The following is an 18,189-nucleotide window of genomic DNA, read 5'->3' as shown; positions in this document are numbered from 1 at the left end:
AACATTTTCTGAAAGTCATCTCATTTTTTGTGAAAGTGTTTCAAATGTGTAGCTAAGTTCAGGAATAAAAAGGTTATGATTATATGAATAGCATTTCTGCTGTAATGATATAGCAACCTCCCATGAACAGATGCCAGGGGACATTTACTTTTCTCCTCATAATAGGAATACTTAATTTTTTCAGTTAAAAGCTCTTTTTAGGTATTAACATCAGAATGCTTTATCAGTATACAAGTAAGGAGCTGTACCATAAAAAAGTTGACCTTTGCCAAGCTGATCACGGGAAGCATAAACAAATTAATGTTTGTCCATCAAAAAAAGAGCACAATCTGCTTGGGAGTTCTCATTTTTCAGTTTCTTGAATCCTGGACATCTCTGAAAAATAGAGGATCAAAACCTGAATTTATCTGCATGCATCTGCACATCTACCAGTCTGGCATAAACCACTGGGTCAGAAGCATAATACTCAAATTTTGTCATTCAGTCTTCTCCGATTACTAGTACTGTTTGTATTTCTCTACTTATTTCTTGCATGTGTTTGTTTATTTGTCCAGAAGCTATGCAGTAAAATCAGTATTTTAATAGTAAAGCATTCCCAGTCCATCAAGAAGGGTGTGGAGCAGTTCAGGAAGGAGAGCAGTGCTAGCACACTGTGGCTTTCACAACTGAAGAGGCATCAGGTAATACCTGACGGTGGTTGTGTCTTTCTTTGGCTTGGGGTAACTGGATAGGAGTCTCCAGAGAGTGCAGCTAGATGGCAACAGGAAAGTGATCAGAAGAACAGACCACACAAACTTGATCATATGCTGCTATTGGGATAGTGGTCAGAAGCCTGGTAATACAGACTAGTCAGGCTCTGAGGTAAACACATGTCTTTGGTATGAGTCTTGGTCAGTTCTGCTGTCTTTCAAAGCATGGCTTTCAGCACAGTTCCTGAAGACTATGCTACTGAAGTCATGTTCTGTAGTTCTGGCTGCTGTTTCTTTCAGCGCTGCCAGTTGGATCTGCTCCTCAGTGTGAATCACATTGAGAAGTAATAAGAAAGAACACGGGGAATGCATCCTAGACATCAGCCAAGTAAACAACTATCTATTCGGAATCAAATATCAAACTACAGTCGCATAGGGAAGAATGTAAGTGCTTGTGGTGGTCTATAATGTTCTTAAAAATGGTCTGTCTTGCAGAAATCCTCACCACCCTGCACCATTGTTCAGAGAAAATCCACTTTAAAAAAAAAACAACAAAACAAAACAAAAAAACCCCAAAACGACAATCACCAAACTGAAGTTAATTTCTTGCAAGAAAATCTTCTGTGTCCTGTCGATTATTCTGTGAAGAGAGGAGGAAGATCAGCTTCAGTATTCTGCCTATACACTAGAACTAATCAGAACAGTGTCGGATGGATGTTATGTATTTTTGAAGTGATGTGTCATACTGGAAGTGATTCATTAATAAACAGGAAGGAAGTAAAATTAACTTGTGTCTGGTGTATTTCAATTAAGGCTTGATCTATGGAAGAGCTACACACATGCTTAATGTTCCTTATTCTAAGTAGTTCAATCTGCTTCAGCTGAATTACCAGAAAAGGTGATAGATAGAGCAATGTGGAAATCTGTGCAGGACCGAAATGTCAAGATTCTCAGAATCTCCTTGTTTGCTGCTTGCATTCAAATAAGTGCTTAGCCCAGAATTTTGAAGCTTGGATGCCACAGGTGAAAACAAACCTCAATTTTTGTGGCATTTATGGATATTCAGAAAAATTTATTATCAGCATTTAACTTTTATTTCTAATATTGGTAGATTAAGATTGCGGTACCTGTGATTGACAACCAAATGGCCTTCATACAACACAAAAATCTTTTTTAATAGAAACAAAAACATAAACAAGAAGGGCTCCCTTCAGAAGCCCTTTGTTTGGATTTTTTTCTTCTTGCTCCTTTAAGTCCTGCTTTCCTTCTCAGGGATTTGTTTCTTCTTCTAACTCCCTCTTCTCTGGCCTTTCCTTTCAGATGATGCCAATAAAGGGAAAAGGCAAGTTTTCAAAACAAACAAACAAACTGGGGGCCATTGATTCTATTGCGGCTGCTTTCAATATTGGTTTATTCGCAGCAGAGCCATTTTTAACTTGCAGAGCTTTAATGAATTCAAAACAAAGGAAATCCAAACAAACGAAGAATTGAGGGGTGTACTTAGTACACCTTATTTACTGCTTTTATTGAAAAGAGAAGTTAAGGCTGACCTGGAGGCATAGTCCTGTGCAATGCCAGATCTATTGTAGGTTCAATACCAGGCCTGATTGTTTACCCCTGACATTTGTAAGGGCTGAGAGTTCTGTGTGGGCAGCATGCTGAGTTGTTAAAAGTGCGCATGGAGTGTCCCATGTCAATCACCAACAACCTTCCAGCTGGTTGAGGACCACCATTGACAAAATCCCATGGGAGCTCTGTCTCATCCTTGTGTGTAACAAAGGGAAGCACAGGTCTCTGGAGTGGTATGATGAAAAACAGCAATCGGGAAATCCTCGGGGATTGAGAGAAAACACGGAGTACTGCGTGTTGAGTGGGAAAGAGTTGCAAAAGCTACAGTCATTTTGGGTCTAAATGCAGTTTTGTTGAAAGACCCCATGAAATTAGCCATGTGAATTAGTGAGCCCAAGTCTGACTTCTCACTCTTCCTTTGTTTTCTAGCTCAGTAATTAGCAATGTTTAATGTGCTCAGGTCTGCTGTAACTGAGAACTGATGACTACTAAGGCAGCCCCTCTGATACTGAGCAACTTGATAGCTGTTGGTGGGAGCCAAACTTCCCACAGAAACTGGACGACGGACAACATAAAGTAATTTATATAAGCTGAAAAAACATTACAGAATAAAACATAAAAATAATCTTATACCTCAAGTATCCTTTCCACCTGTTGATCCAGATAGGAAAAACAATATGGGATCTAGATTTTGAGGCTAAGATAGGAAAATAATAATAGTATGGTATTGAAAAACATGCTGCTTATCTTTCATGCTCATACATTAATTTCTGTCTGATGCAAATTTTGGCAGCTAATAGTATGGACCTTTGAAGGAGTGCTTCTTGCTTTCTTTTCAGTACAGAAAAAGTGGAGCTGGTGCGTGGGAATAATGCATAATAAAGTATTGATCAAAAATATATTCATAAATAAACCCAGGTGGACTAGTGCAGGAAGTGATCAGACACATAACAAGGATTATCATACACATCTACCTGAATTCCTTTTAAGTGCACATCATAGCTTTTTTGGAAGAAAAAAGTACACTTATGTTTTTTTTAAAAAAAAGAGGTATTTTAATATAATGGTTAGTGAGTCATTCCGGTGGATTGTTTCCTTCACTCTTAAGAACTGGAGTTTATTCTGATTATTAATGTCTACTTTGGCATCTGCATATTAGATCATCTATACCTTTATCTGTTACACTGCAGATTTTTATTTATCAACATTCCTTTTCTCTGTAGCTGTATACAGAGTAAATCCAGAGATTCATCTTGCCTAACATTAACCTAATGTCATTATCCAAAAGTCAGGTGGTAGGCTAAGATAGTAATTTGGACTCCCTGTTTAGTCATAGAGAAATAAGCACCTCTTAAAGGTAGTTCATCCAGTCCTTCTATGTGACTAGGTTAGACTGGATGGCTGATGTTAGGTGGAATGCCTTCTACTTTGAAGCATCACTTTTACTGTTATAATCCAAATAGTTCTTGAGGTCTCTGAGTCTTTTGATAAGTAATTTTCCATACCTTTCATCATTCTCTAGCATCTTCTTTGCCTTTTCCTGTTTGTTTACATTATTCCCGAATTGTGATCACCATAGCTCAACGCAGTATTGATGTAGTGACCAGGCTAATGCCATCAGAAGGCATAGATTCTTCTAGATCCTGTCATTTTTTTTGGTCCTAAGAACTTCTGTGCTGTATCCCTTCCTTCTATATGCAAAGATTATATTAGCCTTAGCAGAACTGGTGCTTCCTCTCTCTGTGATTTCTATCACTGTGATTGCTTTTTCCATATGCTCCAAATAAATTAAAAGCAAAGCAGAGGAAGCTCATTTGAAATGCATGACTTCTCAGCAAACTAGAGCAGAGGTAAAAATCATTCTGCTTTCATTCAAGGCAGAATCCTATTTTGTGCTTAACATTTCCGTCTGCCCTTTCTGTAAATCTGCTGTCTGAAATAAAGCTAATCTAAAATTAGGCTAGAGTTATATTTGGATTTGTTTCTAAGTATTTATATGCTGATATGTGTCAAAATAGGCATTTACAATAGATTCCGTGCATTCAATGCTAATAAGCAATATGGGATTTTAAAAAGTGCATCTGTCAAGTTCCATGTTAGATGCCTGTTGGTTGTTACATTGCTTTTTCACCCAGTTGTATCAGAGGCATGATTTTTCAAGCTACTTAGGAGTACTGTTTTGACAGAAAAGTCTGAGGATTTGGGACAAAAAAAAAAGACAGGGTCCAGCAAGCTCAAAGTACCTGATATTTGGTTGTATACTGTTGTAGACTAGGACTGCATTGGGATTTCCTTAGAGTTGGAATTGATGCTTTTTAAAAATTTGGTAGGATGGTTTCCATTTGTACGAGAGATGCAGGGAGCGTGGGGGTGTTAATGGATCTAACTGGATTCAGCTACATGAAATTTTGCTGCTGCTGCTGCATTCGTTTGCAATAGGATTTCTACTTTTTCAGATCTAGTAGCTCCCTTACACGTTCTGGAAATACAGTGAAGACTGTGTAAATGGGACTAAGTGGAATTCCTCAAATTTCAGTATTTTCTATGTTTGGGGGCTTATATGCATCAACACTTATTGGGTAAGTAGCAATTTTGACACTTGTTTACCATTAAATGGGAGACTTGGGGAGTTTGGGGGCCAACACTGGCAGGATCCGAGTGCCGCCTTTGTGTCTTTATATCTCTGCCATTGCTCAGGATTTGCTTGGAATGACGGTGACCATAAAATGTGAATTCAATATTAGCTAGAGAAATTACTGACTCCAGAACGCTTGATCTAGGATTGGAAATTGTTTCTCCCTGCCAAGCACTGAATAGCTGTGAATTAAGATGAGCTGCATGTCCTGGTGCAGCCGAGGACTTGAATCCAAAATCTGTCATAATCCAGTAATAAAGCCTGCCAGTTTTGCTGCCTCCAGTAATAAAACAGCGCAGTCCTAGCTAAGTGGAAGAACTGCCGAGGCAGTGACTGGCGGGGCTAGCTCTACCTCAACTACAGCAGCACAGGGGCAATTGCTGGTGTTTGAAAAAATTTTGTCCTCTTCCATCCCACCCCCTTTTATCTCCACAGCAGTGGGAAGGCAGCAGGAGTCAGGAGAGGGAGGAGAGTGCTGGACGCTGCGCGGAGCAGAGGGAGGAGTAGGAGAGGGGAATGCATAATGCGTGAGTGACAGAGAGTGTGCAGGCGGCTGGCGGAGTCCAGAAGACGCGGATGTCCATGTCCCCGGGTCTAGGTAGGTTTGTCGTCTCTCTGAGGTGGTAGTTGCTTTGGAAGCATCCTGTATCAGCTGCAGAGATGTTCACTGTCCAGCTCGAGGGTTCTGCCAGCAGCACCTGTTGCAGCAGGGAGAGGGTTTAACCAGCGGCAGACAACGAGCGTGTGGCTCACCCGTGAGTGGCTGCTGGATAGTAAGTCTGCTAAGGTTTCTGTTGTTCCAGCAGCTCCTCTTTCTGCTCTGCAGAGCAGGGCAGGTGGAGACAACCGTCTTTCCAATGGAAAATCCTATTCTCAGGGGACCATAGGAGGATGAAACTCAGTCTGAAGTGTCCCAGGTGGCAATTTTTACCTCTCGAAAATGCACAAAACATTAATTTGACTGTTTAAATTAGGTGAAAATAAAAAGAAGTGGAGGAGTTGCGTATGCATTGTGTATTGCAAGGAAGAGTGAGTGAAAAGTAAGAATGAATTTTTCAAATCATCATCTGATAAGGAATGAATATTAAACATGTTAATAATTAAAATATGACATGTAAGTGATTACAGTTGGAAATGTTGCTCGTGCTTCTTGCTTTTGATATGCTGATTCTGTATAAGACATTGCATAATTCACTCTGTCTAGCCCAGATGAAGTTAAGATCAAATGTATGCAGAACTGCTTGCCAAAAATCAGTCATTGTTTTTTAATGAATCTATAATTGCTTTATAGTGCAGATGTGAAATAACATGTGATTTTAAAAAATCTTATTCATTATATAAAAGCCGAAAGTGTTTTTTCTGATAATACTTCACACACATCTTCTAGAATGAGTCTTTCAGTTAAATACTAACTGCCATGAGGGCAGTTGAATAACTGAAGGTAGAATGTAGTATTTTTAGTCTATCTGTCCCTTAAGCCTAAAACAAGCTTTCTCCTACTAAACGTATTCAGTGTTTCCATGTGGAAAGGAGAACCAGATTCCTGAGGAAATAAAATAGTTTGTGGCGTATTAGGCTTAGTATTGAAGTGGCCAAATATTTGATAATGTACAAGCTAACGTATTGCAAGGGTGTACAATTTTTAATTTCTAATTTTTTGGTTTTACTAATATTTATGTTGTTACTGATTTCTAACACACAGGTTTGTGCTTTACTAGCTTTCCAATACACTTTTGTGTTTTAGTAGCTTTACTTGAAGAAATCAATGGCATTTACTAAGTTTGCATCTGAGTGAACTAATTAACATCAATAATGGGAGCACATGCTTATTAACTTGTAATTGTGGTCTGTGTCCTGGTCACATGGAAATCAATGGGAAAAATTATATTGGCTTTTGTGAGAAATAGTGCTAGGCAGTTTAGTTGTGCTGTCAGCATTTTTAAGGCTGAAAAAGAATACTGGATGAGGTTTAAAGAGTTGATACTAGAGAATGAGATTGGTCCTTATGCATTCACACCCAGAGTGCAATACTTCCCTTGGAAATTGTTGTAAGCTTTATTTGAATGACATTTTCAGAATCAGGTCTAAATCATAACCTGTTATTAAAACCTCTAATATACATGGAATTTTGTAATTTAAACTTACTGTCTTCCAGGGTTTTTTTAATTTGCTTTTGGAATTCCATTAAAAAAAATAAGAGTGCTTAAGTCTGCAAATGCTTACATGCATGTATTAAGACATGAATATAATGACTGAAACTGGACTCTTGGAGAAGCTATGAAAGCACATACCTTTAGTGTAAACCACTAAAGAAGAATACCACTACAGAGGTCTGTAAGGATCTCAGTCACGGGGTACAAACAATTTATGGCAATTTGGGAGAAAAAAATTGATGACCCACAAATTACCTTTGACATTGTTACACAGCTGCCATAGTTGTTCAGAATTACAGCATGGTAACAATGCTTTTTATTATTAATTATTGTACTTTTAAAAGTATGTAGCAATGGTCTATAAGCGTAACAAAACTTTAATTTTAGAACGTTTCACTGAAAACTTGATGGAAAAGTATGTCCTTGCATCACACTTTGAAGAAAGGAAGGATTAAAATTTGTCTCAACCACATCTGAAGTTTTTTAGTCTAAGATGTTTTTGGAAACATCAAAACAGTAAACTGTATGTCCAACTCTTCCTGTTATTTGGGATAGGGTATCTGATGCAATTTAGCTTCATTTTATTGCTGGATAACCGTGTTCTCTGATTTTTTTCTTTCTTGGCCAGCCTCTTCCTGTGTGTTCCTGGTATTGGGTTGATTTAGTTGAAAAAAAAGTAGGTAGGCGAGAGAAAATGCAAAGAATATGCTGAAATTCTTTGCTCAGGGAGTATTTGGCCTTGACCTCCTAGAATCACATACATAACTAGTTTTACATGTGTAATCCTATTGATTGGTTTTACTAGCTTGTAGATATTGTGCTTGTGTTTCAGCTCTACAAGACTGGCCAATTTAGGTATAGTCATTGTTGGGTATAATGGTGAATATAACACTTTTCCTCACTAGAAATAAGCATACATAGTATCTGAATACTTCTTTCAATATGTATTAAGACTCAGATGCTGTATAACATCTCCATCATGAAATCGAAGCTTACAGAATGATTGCTGTCAATTGTAGGCTTTTGTTGTAGTCCCAGAAATTCAAGAATTATATCTACCTAATAGGAGCTATATTACTGTTTCCTAGAAAAAAAGATTGACAGGAGGAATCAATGTTAAAGGCCATTTATCTTATCCAAGTGGACTCACTGTAACTTTTTTTATTCTGAAAAAAGTTATTGAATCACAAATGAAATTATTTCTGCAAAACCACACTTGCCTAAGTCACTTTTTGAGTGAATAATCTCACTAGAAAATACCTTGTGTCAATCAACATTTTCAAGACTGAGTTTACGCCATATATGAGAACTTGCGGCTGTTTGCAGAAAGAATTAGGAAACTTAAAATATGAAAAACATTGTTTCATATGTTGGCTTATGAATATTTCTTATAAATCTAGTTAAAATTATTTAAATTCCTTTGTACTGAAATAACTTGTAAGTCCAAACCAAGGCTGCAATTAAGATAAAGTTGTACTTATTTGAACAGGCTTATTTGACAAGCTAAATTTCTCTGGCAAAATTAAATAACAGAGATGCTTTCCATATTCATCACAGCTTTTGTGTTTGTGGATTTCTTAGCAAGCTGAAGACAGATTTTCCTCTAGAATGTCATAGCAATGTCTTTTCATATACCAAGACATTTTTGTTTGGTTTTCTCATTTGGTATCTAGTATAAATTTATTAGTTCGATTACAGTTATGATTCTCATTTTCAGATGGCAAAAGAAACTTCCTGCTTCTCAGTCACTTATCCTGGACTGGTCCAATATGTTAGTGCTCTGAATTGTTTAAAGCTTTGCTTCATTAAGGATTTAACATGGCCTTAATTCAGCCATCTGTTATGGGTTTGGCAGGCCAACAGATCTGAGGTATTGGTCAGAGCTTTAGAAATTTCCCACATTTTTAAAGGTTAGTAAAAGAGCTACCTTTATGAATAGATTTTGAATAATTCTCAGCCAGACAATGGTGCAGAAGTGGGGTAAAAAATGCATGTCATTCTCTGAAGCACAGGGTCCCCTGTCTGCCTTTAGCTTTGCTGAAAGGCAATTAGCATTTCAACCAGCCAATTTGGTTACATGCAATGAAGTACTTGGATTTGTAATTTGCTGCTCTTGGCTTGGTGCTGTTGAGAACTAGCTCTGTGTAATCCTCTCAAAGCACCTTTCTTTCCAGCATAGTTATTGTTGCTGGTCTTAAATAACTAATCAACAAAGAGATTTCCTTGTCTTGAACTACAGGGTGCCTTAGAAGAACGAAAAGAAATACCCAGTTAATAAGGGAATGATTATAATTATTAAATAGTGATTATTAAATTGTGACATAGGTTAAAGGGTTTAGAAAGCCAAGGGAAGCACAATACATGATAAAAGGAGTGTGAGAAGTCTTTGAACCCAAACAAATTTTGCTTGGGGAGTTCTCTTCAGCATATAAATACTTTATGATGTGTTTTATTTAAAAACAGATTGCCCAAATTTAAATAATTAATTCACAGTTTAGATTAGAGTGAGGGCCCCATACTAATCATCTTCTTGAAAATGATACAAATATAATTTTAATTCCACAGAAGGAAGTCTTGGGGAGACTTTGTAAAATACAGATCTGTAATAAACCAACATTTTTTGCTGTAATCTAAAAAAAAATGAATACACTTAACTGTAGAAATGAAGCTTGTTTTGAGATATGTCTTTAATATATATAGTTGATAAAAATTTTCATGTTTAATAATACACTTTTGTGAACTCAAGAATAATTCACTGACACAATTATTCTAATAATTAGGCAACACATTAAAATTCTGTTTGGTTTATACATGCGTATTAACTTGTAAGAATCCGCTGTGGATAGCGGTAATTCTTCTGTCAGTACATCTGAAATAATGCCGTCTAATCTCCACCATGAAGCTGTAATTTACTGTTCTATACATTACAGATTTTTTTTTTCTTGCAAGATTATTATGTGTGAAGCACTATTGCAAAACAGGTTGTTACATTTTTTGTTTTAAGTATGAGAAAGATAACCAATATACTGCAGAAACCCATAATTATTTTTTCTGATATATGCTATTCATTCAGGCCATAGTACTTCATTCAGGACAAGTACTAGGTATTTGAAGCTATGGTAGTTTTGTCCTCAGCTCACATGTTCTAAACATATGTTAAGTAAAAGTGTTGGGGACATGCAAGAAACCTCTGAAGTAGAAATACAAATGGAAATTATTGTGAAACTTCAGATCTTTACTGAAGCAGAATAAACGGGTGTTCCTCACTGAAGATTGCAGGCCTTCCTCAGCTGGATTTCTGGTTCCATCTGTGTAAGAGCCTGATCCTGTGGTAGGCTCAGTCATACAGTTACTTCCCAGCATGAGCTGGGAGTGCTAAGTATTTTCATGCTGGATTGGTTTTGTTTGTTTGTTTGTTTTTAATCTGCTCGCATTTTTGTGCAAGAAACCATCAGAGAGCGTATCAGTGCTTATAGTGTCTCAAGCCCTACTTGGAGCAAAATGCCTAGGTAAAAAGCTAGACCCTGGTTCTGGAAAACCTTGCAAAATAATTTCTATTAGTGAAGGATGTCTGTTGTTTTCATAAGAACTATATAGGTGGAAAAGGTTTTCCAATGTGGAGCTGAAAACTAGATTTACCTTTTGCTTAAATCTATACTGTATGCTAAATGGAACTATTCTAAAACAGTATCTGTTTTTTTACAGTATATAATTAGAACTATAGATTCTCATGAATTGCATGAGATAAATTAGAAGTTCTGCAGGTGAAATCAGTGTTGTTTTGCTAGTACAAATTAGGGCAAATTCAGATTCCTACTGGTGTATTTCATAACAATGTTAATTAGCAGATTTCAGCCAAAGTTTGTTTACATTAGACTCTAATCTCTGTTCTAAATATAAAGTAGCCTTAATAACTCCAGGTCATTTCACTGGAGGTACTCTGGGTAAAAATAATCTGGATTTTACAGCTAGTCAAAGTTATTGTCTAGTTCTCTGTTTGACCAGCAAATTATAAGGTAACAGCAAATGTTTGTGGAAGAGGCTTGTGTTCTCTCTGCTTGCTGCTAGCAAACAGACATAGTGGATTCAGCACTGCCTGAGAGTTTTGCCCTTTATTCCCTGCTTAGAACGAGAACAGGCAGACCAGGCAGTTACCTCAGAAAGCCTTTAGCATTACCTGGCTTAAGAGAGAAAACTTGGTGGTTCTCCAGTGATGATTACATGCTTTAGAACTTAAAATTTAAGCATATAGTTTAGATCCACTCAGATTCTGCTGAGGAGGGGAAAAGAAGCTGCCACAAAACTTACAAGGGGTACTCCGGCCTTGCTACAATTTTTACCTCTCAGTGACCTCTAATAACCGGATGAAGTGATTTGGATTTCTCATCAGGCCTCTGTCTTGGCCTTCGGTTGCAGATTTACCACTTTCAGTATTGGTTCCTTGCTATGATGACAGATTTACCTTTCTGACTAGTAAATATAGATGCAATGGCAGGCAGCTTAAGCATCTTTTCATACTTGAGATAAGATGTCTGTGTTGAAGGGTGTGTGCCTTTTTCAAGGGAACGTAACTGCATAAGCAAGAATTTTCATATGGAGATGTTGTTCAGGTTACGTTAAATTGGCCATTCCCAGTGATACATAAGGTCATAGATAATATTTTTTCAAAAAAAATATTGTAACTGTTAGAAGGCAAATGGTCAGGAGAATCAGCATCATTAATCTCAAATGCAGATAAATCTCCTTAGCACCTGAGGTTGTGCTGTGGTATTGTTCTGTCACAGCAGCAGTAGTGAGTAGGTACGTAAGCAGCTGAGCCCAAAAACTTGAGGACAGTGAAAGCTGATCAAGGGATTTTCAGCCCCTAGTAGTTTGTATTTGTGCTTTGGCTAGCACTTTGCAATGTTACTAATAAGAAGGGGGATGATGGGCAGGTACCTGGAAAGTCTTTGTAGTGAAGAGGACGACAGGAAGCCCTAGAGAAGAATTGTAAGCAAAGGCATCCAGTGACACTGAATAACATGCATGGAAAGTAGTGAGACAGGCTCTTGCCCCAAATGCTGCAACTATTGTTGCAGTCCAGGGGTGCAGACAAAGCAGTACATGTTGTGACTTACTATAATTCACCTATTATAATTACTATTAAATATATTTTATATATTTTATATATTTATTATGTAATTAAATATAAATTTAATTTATTAAATTTATATTTATTACTATTAAATATAATTACTATAATTACTGTAATTACTATTATCCACCTTAAGCAGGTTGAAGGCAAAAAAGGGATATAGGGAGATATTATTTTGAAATAGTACCTTTAGAACACTCTCTTTTCCCATCTATATTAGAGAATTACTTATCCCACATCTAAACAAAAAAGCCCAAACCAAAAAAGAAACAGCAACCAACCGAGCAGACTTGGGTAACACCCACTATCAAAATGCCAGGTTTTGCAGACACAGCTGTTGTGTCTGCCTTTGCATGTGTGTGAACTGTGGGAACTTTGAGGCAAAGGAAACCCCAATCTGAAATAAAATACTTCTCTCATAATTTGGGGTCATGACAACATAGAAAGAAGTTTAGTAAATCGAAGGTTTATAATTCCTGCTGCTTTCCTAGGTTGTTCTCCAATACTGTTGTAAATTTCAGTGGTTCTGAGAATGCCTAAAATAAAAATGCTGAAAATATGCAGGGTTTTAATATGTTTCTACAACAGGTGCAGCAAGGCCAATGACCTTGTGAAACTTCTTGCTCTGTGCTGTTCCTGTGTACTACAGAGAATCTCTTCTTTACATATGAAAGAGCACATGTATCTCTCTCCCATTGTATTCAGCCAAAGATGCTGCTGGGTGCTGACATCTCAGCTGTGAATAGACTTCTCTCTGGCAACCATTGATAGCTGTAATGCTGTACTCAATGCAAAGTACTAGGCATGCCAGTTTTTGAATGTTCTACTTGGCTGGGTATTTGTAATCACGGGGAGTAGACAAGGACAGGCAGTGAAAAGTGCACCAGGCTTTGCACTTGCTCTGCTGCACTGTGTCCGTGGACTTCAGAAATCTGTGGTGAGTGGTGTGAAGATGAGTGGTGGTAATCAAGTTGTAGCTGCTGGGTGGAAGAGGTGCTGCTTAGCATACCTGCTTGTTTCTTCTCCAGAGCAGCAATGGCAAGTCTGAGGTATAGGGTACCTCATTCCATCTGCTTCTTTGTTAGTGAACTCCCCTTTCTTTTGCCGTTCTCCATTCCATATCTGGCATTTTATGCTCAGTTCATTTCAGGTTTGGAATCTTTTGCAGCCTTTTCATTTCCCTTCTTGATCTCTCCATGTGCCCTAGTCCATAGGTGCCATCACCCTTAAATGAAAACAGCCAGGAGATCTTTTCATTCTTAAGGGTTTTGATTTATTAAGCACAGAAGCCAGTGTAAAAATCTGCAGAAAAGACTTCTCATTCTTTATATAAGTCTGCTGAAAAGACCACTCATTCTTTATAAACCTTAAAAACTTCATCTGAAATTTGTTCCAGACACTGAGCAGAAAAAGTAAGCTAATGCTGGTGATTCATCAGTAACGAGAAACACCAGTCTCAGAAGCCTACCTCTCCTTGGCTCCAACTGGGCAATAGGTTGAAATGGTATTCCTCACATAATTTGTGCCATTACTGTGGAAATTACAGTGTGGAATCAGTGTATGCTCTGCTGGGTTCTACAGTAGGATTCTGTGTTTTGGGGGGAAACACAACTGTGCTTCAGAAAGTGCCATAAAGCGCAGACTAAAAGAAAATGTTAGGGATCATGACTCAGAATTCTGAGGTAGATTTCTTTACTTTTTTTAATTACATGGTTGAAGAATGTGATTTTTAGACTTTTAAGATTCTTTAATATCATTAAAATGTCTAGATAACTTTTTGAGAGGTACTTTCTTTTGTTTTGATGCCAGAAACTTTTACTGTAAAGCCCTTACAATCTAGGCCTCAGTACATAGTGTTGCTGTAACTAACACTGATACTACAAATCATTATTTGAAATGGCTTTATGCAGAACACAGTAACAGAATAGTTGGTCCACTGGCTTGTACATACTCTAAAGATGTGTAATAGTCCATTGCTTGTTGTTGTTTCAAGAACATTTAAATTATTTTGCCTCATTAATCTATTTTAAAGCCTGACTGGATATCCTGGATTGAGAGGACTAAACTCAATAATATTTAGCTGAAGCAGAGGCAAGTATTTAATGAATCAAACCCATAGTTTCCCAAAATTTAGCAGTAAACAAGGACTAGAGTTTCAGCTTCATTTAAAACAAACAAACAAACAAACAAACAAACACTCACCTGTGATACACTGGGGTGAGGGAGGTGGGGAAGAGTCATCTTTTACTCCCTGATCTTGCAAAGGCTTCTGCTGAACTTTATGCAATTCAGTTAATATGGAACAAACTTTGTTCCCATATAGATTTATGTAGGACTTCCGTGTACAGAGTGAGTTCATATTTAGTAAAGTAAAATACTCTTACCTATAATATCTTTTCAGCTATTTGAATAAATTTGTTCTGCATTCTCCAAGTCTTGATTTATGTTATTTTTACTATATTACATCAATTCTTAAAACTAATCATGATTTATCAGAGTTGAGTTTATATAAACAGAGTAAAAACTACTTTGGCAGACCGTTCAAAGTAAATCTTAGTACAAATAATGTAACAAGGAAGAATACACACCAGCTAAATAATTGATGGTATGATTGTGAAACCTCTCTTGTTCCACAGGAGTAATCCTATAGTTTTAGAATGCTCTCTAGTAGAAGTAATAGAATTCAAGTAATTCTAAACTTTGTAATCTTGCCCTCAAGGATCATGTTTTCAGTATTATTTACTAGAAGCATGTACCGTGGGAAGATATTTGCGAAGTCTATGACAAGGTAACAGCTGAAGCTAAAAGGTCAACAAATTCCTCAGTTTAGTGTGGATGATGCCTGGATCTGCAGACAGTGTAATTGTCTCAGAGTTTAAAAGGTTAGACGACAGTTCTCTGTCCAGCTTGAAGGTTTGTATTTTTCAGAGCAGTTCCACATAAAAACAACAAAAACATCTTGCAAGTTAATACAGTCAACTTTGGAAATGCTGACAATTTTAAATCCCAGGGATTTTATGTATATATATTTATCTTTGCCTCCTACTGTAAACTTTTTCTGCACTAGAATTACTAAATAGATAGAAATGTAGGAATCAAGCCTTGTTCCTGAAAGTCTGTTACGCAGTGAATTCTCAGTAAGAGCCATGGATATCTTGAAGGACTGTGTTCATGGTTAATAAAAGCTTATAGTAATGTGAAGTTCTACAGGAAAATAATTTTAGTGTGTGACATTTTTGCTGGAAATAATGAAACACTGTTCAAGTAGGTTGTAAAATGGATAGTTGTTTTCATAGGGAAAATGGTTAGTCCTGATTTTTTGCATTTACTTTCATTTTTGGCCTGTTCCCTCTGTGATGTTCAGTAGAGGTAGGAGAATTTTTTATTATAAGTAATTAAAATGGGCTAATTCTGTCATCTAACCAGCCTTTGGTTGTAGGAGTTATGAAATTCTGAAAGACACTGATAGTTTTCTTGATTGCACTTCCAACTTACAGTTAGTTAATATGTCATGTCTGTGGATAATTTTTGTTCTTTAACTTGCCTGAAAGCAGTGTATTTCACATCCTCACAACATAAAATTAACCCTTGCCCAGATAGAATTTATTGTAAGGTGAATCAAAGTCTCGAAGTCTTTCTGACTCTGTGTTAATTTTAGTGGTCTGAAGGCTATCTTACTCTCTGTTCAGTCCAAGATTAAAACTACCTGACTGCATATATAAAACACTCAGAATCTGCGCTGGACCTCAAGCGTACTCTGATTACAAATTTGGCACACACTTTACAAAAATATGTTTCAATTTACACATGACATTTTCTGTTTCACGTATCATTTATGACTAAATATTCATTTACTGTCACTCATAAATAATGAAAACAAGTGCTTTGCAAACATGGCTGAACTTAAATATTATTGATATGCAGATATTAATGTAATATGTTCTGCAGAGTTTATCCAGCCATCACTGACTAGATTTGTCTGGTAAGCATAGCACTTGGAGGTATAATTTTAAGCAAAGTGACATTTCGTTTACATGTGTAATTACACAAATATTGTTTGTAACTTTTGTACAGAAATTTTAAAAAGTAACATTATAAAATAGTGACTGCAGATTAAAAGAAACTTGCTGAAAGAACTGATTCCATTAAAAATACATGCCATAATGCTTTTTGGTGTATAGAGCACAACTTTGTTCTCTTGGTTTGTTCAAAAACTGCTCAGATCCTTATAACAGAAATATGGTCCATCCAGCATCCAAGTTCTCAGTTCTGGTCAGCACTGTACAATATGACCCTCTCCATAACACAGCAGCTGTTTCCAGTTGTTGTGCACAGCCTCTTAAAAATGCGTCTTTCACAGTATCGGCACCTGATGATTTCACTGGAACTTAAACTTGTATTTTACATTACTTAACTGGACTCTGATGTAAGAGAAACAAACCACCTTAGCTTTAAGTTGTCTTATCCTAACAGAAAAGAAAACAAGACATTGTGCAGAAACAAATAAAAATAGAGGTCTGTCTGAACAAAGGTTACAGTGGCATTAAAATGTGCCACAGTGATTCTCCATGACAAGAAAACATGAATGAATCATGGGATAAGTGAAGCAGTGAAAAGAATCTCTTGTAATTATACAAATGTTTAAGAACATTTCATGGTCCATAAGATGTCAGAAGATGGTCTATGAGATGACTACAAACATCCAACCCTTCACCCTTCCTGCCAATTCATGATTATTTCTAAAGAGAATCACGAGAGCTAATAAAGTGGAAATAGAACTGTCAACATTTGAGCTAATTATTTGTTTGAAAATGAAAACATTTGTGGCAATGTCATTGTTTTATTTTTTTTTTTTTAAGAAGTTACTTATTCCGCCACTGGAAAAAAAGCTGGTAAATACTGTCTAGAAAATCACTAGATGAAAATTATGAAAATAGATGTAGCTGATAATTACATTGTCTGACTTAATTATAGCTGAGACCTATGCATGTTTTCATCTCATTTCTAAAGCTCACAAGATAATCACAGTATTTGAAGGGTTAAGAATGGTTGTCTGGATTGGTAAGGTCAACTGGGAATGTTTTATGTATTTTAGATTGACAATTTATTTTTAATTATTCTTTTCTTTTTCTATAGGGATGCCCTCTGCTTCTTTATTAGTTTATTTGCTTTTAGCATTACTCATTCATTTCACATCTGGAGAAACAGAAGTGAAGTTCAGTGGACAAACAGAATTTGTAGTTAATGAAACAAGTACAACTGTTATACGTCTTGTAATTGAAAGGACAGGGAAGCCTGCTAACATCACAGCAATTGTGTCGGTAAGAAACTATGCCAGTTATATTTTTAGTAAATATTAGTATCTTTCTGAAGGTTTGAATGTTGCTCGTTTTTATCAAGCCAGTGTAAAGGATGGTTCTATTTGACTGGGACAATGCCTCACTTTGAAGAAGCAACACCCAGTTTCTGTAACTGAGTAAATTCCTGCTGGCTGCATCAATAGTTTCAAAATAATGATATAAGCGTCTTGTCAAGGAGGCAGCTTTTACTGCTCAGGTAGAAGTCCAAACTGATATGTTTGTTTGATTTTGATTGTGGTTGTGAGCTCATACTGAAAATGTGGATATAACAATTTTTCCTTTCCAGACTACTGTAGAACCTGCAATTTAATAGCTACTCCACTGTTTAAGTTAGATTTCCATATGAATTTTTAAAATTACATTGTTCAATTCATTTGGAGATCAGAGCTAGTATCTTTACATTATTTGCTTTATTTCTTAGCTGTTTTTAACCATGATCTCAATGGTATTCCCTTTAAAAGTTTAAACCATTTAGAGTGTGCTGCACCATTTGTGTATGGAGTAAGATGCTATGTGGTATGAGTACCATGTGGGAACACAGCAGTGTACCAGAGCAGATGTACTGCTTATGAATTTCTACAGTCTGTAGACAAAAGAAATTATCTATGTTACTGCACATTATTTTATTCTCCTGTAACTAAATATGAAA

General features: G+C 36.6%; 1 protein-coding gene across 1 annotated transcript in view; it reads left to right on the top strand.

Annotated features, from left to right (window-relative positions):
- Window positions 1-17,225: 17,225 nt before the first annotated feature.
- The window catches only part of ADGRV1 (adhesion G protein-coupled receptor V1), a 284,664-nt gene continuing 283,700 nt past the window's right edge, over window positions 17,226-18,189 (top strand). The window contains exons 1-2 of the mRNA XM_049794659.1: window positions 17,226-17,241; window positions 17,317-17,501. Coding sequence (XP_049650616.1) covers window positions 17,226-17,241; window positions 17,317-17,501 — 201 coding nt within the window. The remainder of the gene's footprint in view (window positions 17,242-17,316; window positions 17,502-18,189) is intronic.

Source organism: Accipiter gentilis, chromosome Z (genome assembly GCF_929443795.1).
Source record: "Accipiter gentilis chromosome Z, bAccGen1.1, whole genome shotgun sequence".
Lineage (NCBI taxonomy): Eukaryota > Metazoa > Chordata > Aves > Accipitriformes > Accipitridae > Astur > Astur gentilis.
This window is presented reverse-complemented; position numbering and strand designations above follow the sequence as displayed.